Consider the following 2,500-nt stretch of genomic DNA (forward strand, 5'->3'; position numbering starts at 1 on the left):
AAATGTAAAAGAAAATGTAAAACCTCCCCAACAAACATACTGGGACCCAGCCCTACAGTAACCTGCTGTATCAGTGGGACTGTCAGGATGAAGAAGTGATGAGAAAGAGAAGAGAGAGAGTGAGTGAACTCACTGGAGGGGGCTGCAGAGGGCGGCATCGAGCACGCCGGGGGACCCCAGCCCTTCATGTTGTAGGCAGACACTCGCACGTAGTACAGCCGACCCTGAAACGTAGAAACACACAGCGCTGCGTTAACACTGCTGGCTCCTTACGCCTGCTGAAGGTCACATATTATGCTTTTACGTATTTCCTGTTTCTGCTAAGATATACGGGACTTTTTAGCAACGAAAATGCGGGGATTATGACATCATGCAAGCCCCGCATATTTTACGCGGAAATCGGCAATTAATGCGGCGAAAGTGCAGAGTTTTTGAAAAAATGCTTTGGCTGATTATGCATTGAACGTTTTTCTGGAGGGACTGACTAATCAAATGGGGTCATGCCCACTTTGGCCACTCACCCACTTCTCTACATGCATCTTGCACACTACTTTCCACTGTTACTCTTTCCACTATTACTCTTTCCACTATTACTCTTTCCACTATTACTCTTTGCACTATTACTCTTTGCATTATTACTCTGTCCACTATTACTCTTTCCGCTATTACTCTTTGCACTATTACTCTTTCCACTATTACTCTTTGCACTATTACTCTTTGCATTATTACTCTTTCCACTATTACTCTTTGCATTATTACTCTGTCCACTATTACTCTTTGCACTATTACTCTTTCCACTATTACTCTGTCCACTATTACTCTTTGCACTATTACTCTTTGCACTATTACTCTTTGCATTATTACTCTTTGCACTATTACTCTTTCCACTATTACTCTTTGCATTATTACTCTTTGCACTATTACTCTTTGCATTATTACTCTTTGCACTATTACTCTTTCCACTATTACTCTTTGCATTATTACTCTTTCCACTATTACTCTTTCCACTATTACTCTTTCCATTATTACTCTTTCCACTATTACTCGGTCCACTATTACTCTTTCCACTATTACTCTTTGCATTATTACTCTTTCCACTATTACTCGGTCCACTATTACTCTTTGCACTATTACTCTTTGCACTATTACTCTTTGCACTATTACTCTTTGCACTATTACTCTTTGCACTATTACTCGGTCCACTATTACTCTTTGCACTATTACTCTTTCCACTATTACTCTGTCCACTATTACTCGTTCCACTATTACTTTTCCATTATTACTCTTTCCACTATTACTCGGTCCACTATTACTCTTTGCACTATTACTCTTTGCACGATTACTCTTTGCACGATTACTCTTTGCACTATTACTCTGTCCACTATTACTCTTTCCACTATTACATCCCACTCCATGTGTACTTGTCTTGATATTATGTCTTATTTGTATATTTGTATTTTTGTATATTATGTTGACATGTGGCTATATCCATCCATCTTCGTCCGCTTATCTGGTGTCGGGTCGCGGGGGGAGCAGCTCCAGCAGGGGATCCCAAAACTTCCCTTTCCCGAGCCACATTAACCAGCTCCGACTGGGGGATCCCGAGGCGTTCCCAGGCCAGGTTGGAGATATAATCCCTCCACCTATTCCTGGGTCTTCCCCGAGGCCTCCTCCCAGCTGGACGTCCCTTCCACCTAGTCCAGGGTCTTCTCCGAGACCTCCTCCCAGCTGGACGTCCCTCCACCTAGTCCTGGGTCTTCCCCGAGACCTCCTCCCAGCTGGACGTCCCTCCAACTAGTCCTGGGTCTTCTCCGAGACCTCCTCCCAGCTGGACGTCCCTCCACCTCGTCCTGGGTCTTCCCCGAGGCCTACACCCAGCTGGACGTCCCTCCACCTAGTCCTGGGTCTTCCCCGAGACCTCCTCCCAGCTGGACGTCCATCCACCTAGTCCTGGGTCTTCCCTGAGACCTCCTCCCAGCTGGACGTGCCTCCACCTAGTCCTGGGTCTTCCCCGAGGCCTCCTCCCAGCTGGACGTCCCTCCACTACTGGGTCTTCCCCGAGGCCTACACCCAGCTGGACGTGCCTCCACCTAGTCCTGGGTCTTCCCCGAGGCCTCCACCCAGCTGGACGTCCCTCCACCTAGTCCTGGGTCTTCCCCGAGGCCTACACCCAGCTGGACGTCCCTCCACCTAGTCCTGGGTCTTCCCCGAGGCCTCCACCCAGCTGGACGTCCCTCCACTACTGGGTCTTCCCCGAGGCCTCCACCCAGCTGGACGTCCCTCCACTAGTCCTGGGTCTTCCCCGAGGCCTACACCCAGCTGGACGTTCCTCCACCTAGTCCTGGGTCTTCCCCGAGGCCTACACCCAGCTGGACGTTCCTCCACCTAGTCCTGGGTCTTCCCCGAGGCCTACACCCAGCTGGACGTTCCTCCACCTAGTCCTGGGTCTTCCCCGAGACCTCCTCCCAGCTGGACGTCCCTCCACCTAGTCCTGGGTCTT

General features: G+C 49.3%; 1 protein-coding gene across 1 annotated transcript in view; it reads right to left on the reverse strand.

Moving 5' to 3' along the window:
• Positions 1–2,500, reverse strand: part of ankfn1a (ankyrin repeat and fibronectin type III domain containing 1a) — a 127,289-nt gene that overhangs the window by 26,059 nt on the left and 98,730 nt on the right. Inside the window, 1 exon segment of the mRNA XM_078279938.1 lies at positions 134–224. Coding sequence (XP_078136064.1) covers positions 134–224 — 91 coding nt within the window.

This window comes from Sander vitreus, chromosome 21 (genome assembly GCF_031162955.1).
Source record: "Sander vitreus isolate 19-12246 chromosome 21, sanVit1, whole genome shotgun sequence".
In the NCBI taxonomy this organism is placed as follows: Eukaryota; Metazoa; Chordata; class Actinopteri; order Perciformes; family Percidae; genus Sander; species Sander vitreus.